The following is a 4,119-nucleotide window of genomic DNA, read 5'->3' as shown; positions in this document are numbered from 1 at the left end:
TATGTGTGTGTGTATATATATATATATATATATAATATACATATACATACAAGAACAATTCCTATAAATAGGGTTCATTTTCTGAATAATAATAATAATAATAATAATAATAATAATAATAATAATAATAATGTATACACATACAGACACATTACATATACAGTATATACTGTATATATACATACATATATATATATATGTATATATATATATATATATATACATATATATATATACATACATACATACATACATGCATAAAAGAACAATTCACCCTTTCTAAACATATACGTAAACATACGCCTCCTAACAGATGTAAACCGAAGAGCAAAATTAAGCAATCGGAAACCTGAGGTTCCAAGCCCTGTTTATCACAGACCTTGCGGTTATATATGTGACAGGTGTCCAGGGCAGTTCGTCACTCTCCTTCGAGACTCCTTGCAGGTAGGGAGTCCTTTGTTTCTCGTTTCTGTTATCTTTATTTTTCAGAATTTTTTTTTTCTTATTTTGGGATGTTTGTAGTAAGTGGTTAGGCACTTGTGAGAATGGACCAAGGTTTTCGACTTACGGTCTGTGGTATTAATAATAATAATAACAATAATAATAATAATAATAATAATAATAATAATTAATAGCAGATACTCGCTATTGCTCGCATTGCTATCCATACCTATATCTGTATCATACCCATACCCATAACCATATCCGTACCATACCCATATCTGTACCATACCCATACCTATTATTATTATTATTATTATTATTATTATTATTATTATTATTATAATAATAATAATAATAATAATACTTTAGGCTATTTAAAAAAGTGGACATCCACTTTTATGTGAGACACCTTAACGTCATTATTCAACTCTTTCCAAGTCTATATCATCTCTGCTACTCAAATCTCTCTCTCTCTCTCTCTCTCTCTCTCTCTCTCTCTCTCTCTCTCTCTCTCTCTCTAAGGTTTTAGTTTTCATTTGAATTAAAAAAGGGACCTTCGCTTTTATGTCAAACAACTTCATAAGGTCCTTCAACTCTTTCCAAGTCTATATCATCTGTACTACTGCTATTACTACTACTACTACTACTACTCTCTCTCTCTGGTTCTAGTTTTAACTAACAACTCGACGATTCCCCAACAACAGGGTTCAAGAAGCGAGAGGAATCCCAGCCGTCACCATGGCCACCGAGCAGAGCCAGGTCCTGGAGCTTTTCGAAAAACCGTTCCGTGGTCCGTCGGGCGGTTCAATCTCCTTCCCTACGGGCGAGGTAAGTGCTGGTGTCAGCGTTTTTCCAGGAATGTTATTATGTTTTATATGTGGTAGAATAAAACAGAGTACAGACATTAGGCCCAAGGCCAAGCGCTGTGACCTATGAGATCATTCAGCGTTGAAACTGGAACTGACATTAAAAAAAAGGCGTGAAAGGTGTAACAGGAGGAAAACCTCAAAGCAGTTGCACAATGAAACAAGTGTTAAGAGAGTGTGGTTGCAGCTAGGGGCCGAAGGGACGCTGCAAAGAGCCCTAAGTCATGTTTACAGTGCATCACGTGAGGTGCACTGACGACATTACACCACTACGGGGCATGACTCAATGGGAAAGAAAAACTGTCTGCACATATATAAAAACACTTAAAGAAATGAAATCGAAGAAGAAAATTATGTCAAGAAAATGAGGAAGAAATAAAGAGAAGAGAAGAATACAGAATTTAGGACCTATGATGAGGTTATTCGGGGGTGAAACGGAAATTGAGAGTAAAAAGGCTTTAAAGTTGCAACAGGAGGAAAACCTCAAAGCAGTTGCACTATGAAAAATTGTTAGGAGAGGGTTGAGGAAAGTAAGATGGAAGAAAGAGAATATGAACAGAGGTACTGTCAAAGAAATGAAAGGGGTTGCAGCTAGGTGCCGAAGGGACGCTGCAAAGAACCTTAAGTAATGCCTACAGTGCACCTCGTGAGGTGTCAATCATTTTTGTATTATTAAGACTTACAAATTCCCGTTCATTGTTTCCTTTGGAAATTCCCCGCATACAAAGTTTCTCTATATCTTTGCTATGTTTCCGATATTTCTTAGGGAACCAGGACAGCAAGTCTGAATATGGAAGGGATGCATTTTCCCGAGATGTAACCGAGTACCGGGACACTTCCCTGAAAAAAGCGGGACGCCATATCTTAAAAAATAAACACAGAATTTTCTTGAAAATAATCTCATTTTGTTTCCCACACCCAAATTACTATGGTGGTACTAATCTAATCTAATGTAATCTGACCTGACCTAACCTAACCCAACCTAACATAACCGGGGCTGCAGCTGGTTCAATACTAGCATACATCTCAGGAATTTGCGGAAGGGACTGATAGGGAAGGTGGGTGGAGAGGTGGGGGAGCACAGAGTCCAAAGGAGACTAAAGTTCTCAAGAACCAATCAAGGTTGTTGATACCTTCCTTAAGTCTAAGACATCAGCCATAAATTTACCACAAAACTAAATAGCCGGAAAGCCCTAAATAACCACAGAATCACCTGCAAAAATGACTCTTTGTGCTAAAACAAAATACATAATAAGCAAAGAGCTTGAGACTCGGGCTTGAAAACCGGTTTCAGCAGAAAGGTTAGTTGACCAAGATTTAACAGGAAGAGTGTAGTCGGTCGCTGTCTAAGCATTCGAGTAGATTATTAAGTTGCTGTTTCGTTTCCTAGAAGCCCCAATGCGTAACTATATGAGACTTAAAGATAGGGTAAATATATGTATGACTGAATCACGAAAATATGGAACGTGATGAATATATGAATAAAGGCAAATGCCACGAAGGAAAGTGAAACAACGGAGTGGTGCTAGGCCGTTCGACTTACTGTCCTTTATTTGGATAAGTAAAGGACAGTAAGTCGAAAGGGCTAGCACCACTCCGTTGCTTCACTTTCCTACTTGGCATTTGCCTTTATTTACACAAATATATATAATTGACTTCAATAACCTTGCTTTATATACACGACTAAAACATTCAGGAATACACGTCGATGAACGAGAGTTTATTCATGCATATTTCCCTACTGATGGCTCTCTTGTAAAACTATAAAGTTCCTTGGAGAGTCAAGTGGTCACCTGGTTCTCATCTGCAGGGTGGAATTCTAGGCCGTTATACATGATGCATTCTTGGCAATGTTCTCTATGCTTTACTTTTTTGTATCATTTTGATATACAGTCACTAAAATATTTCTCACACCCATAGTAAACCATCTTGCAAAACTCAACCTATATTTAAGAATCATAGAATTAAAAAAACAGAACCAAAAATTCTTTCAACAGGTGGGAAACGTGTCCTGAAACCATATATCCCTGTAGCAGATGTCAGTTCCTTGGAACGGCTCATCGCTTATTACTAATGCTAAAATAAATTTCTACGAAATAGAACAAAGAAGTCAGATTTCTGCTCGATATTCAAAAAAAGTTTGTAGAACTGAAACACTGAATTCCCCTTGCTGATTAGCATGAAAAAACCCTTTTGTCGAACTGAAACGCTGAATTCCCCTTTCTGATTGGCACGAAAAAACACCCTTTTGTAGAACTGAAACACTGAATTTCCCTTTCTGATTGGCAGGAAAAGCATAAAAAAGCCTTTTGTCGAACTGAGACACCGAATTCCCACTTTCTGCTTGGCATGAAAACCAAACACTGTATTTCGTTGGATTGAAACACTGAATTCCCCTTTCTGATTGGCATGAAAACCAAACATCGTCTTTCGTCGAATTGAAACACTCAATTCCACTTTCTGACTGGCATGAAAACCAAACGTTGTCTTTTGTCGAATTGAAATACAGAATTCCCCTTTCTGATTAGCATGAAAACCAAACAATATCTTTCGTCGAAATTAAACACTGAATTCCCCTTTCTGATTGGCATGAAAACCAAACATTGTCTTTCGTCGAACTGAAACTGAATTCACCTTTCTGATTGGCATGAAAACCAAACAATATCTTTCGTCGAACTGAAACACTGAATTCCCCTTTCTGACTGGCATGAAAATCAATCATTGCCTTCCGTCAAACTGAAACTGAATTTACCTTTCTGATCGTCATGAAGAACAATGTCTTCGTTGAACTGAATCACTGAACTGTTTT

The 4,119-nt window shown here is 37.3% G+C and overlaps 1 protein-coding gene across 2 annotated transcripts in view; it reads left to right on the top strand.

The window, feature by feature from the left end:
- The first annotated feature begins 343 nt into the window (after nt 1-343).
- LOC136836599 (phenoloxidase 2-like) overlaps nt 344-4,119 on the top strand; it is a 26,923-nt gene continuing 23,147 nt past the window's right edge. The window contains exons 1-2 of one of the 2 annotated variants that reach the window (XM_067101060.1): nt 344-444; nt 1,114-1,272. In XM_067101060.1, coding sequence (XP_066957161.1) covers nt 1,183-1,272 — 90 coding nt within the window. In that variant the 5' untranslated portion in view covers nt 344-444; nt 1,114-1,182. The remainder of the gene's footprint in view (nt 445-1,113; nt 1,273-4,119) is intronic. The other variant, XM_067101054.1, reaches the window with a different exon arrangement.

The sequence above is a fragment of the Macrobrachium rosenbergii genome, chromosome 4, assembly GCF_040412425.1.
Source record: "Macrobrachium rosenbergii isolate ZJJX-2024 chromosome 4, ASM4041242v1, whole genome shotgun sequence".
Taxonomy (NCBI): domain Eukaryota; kingdom Metazoa; phylum Arthropoda; class Malacostraca; order Decapoda; family Palaemonidae; genus Macrobrachium; species Macrobrachium rosenbergii.
This window is presented reverse-complemented; position numbering and strand designations above follow the sequence as displayed.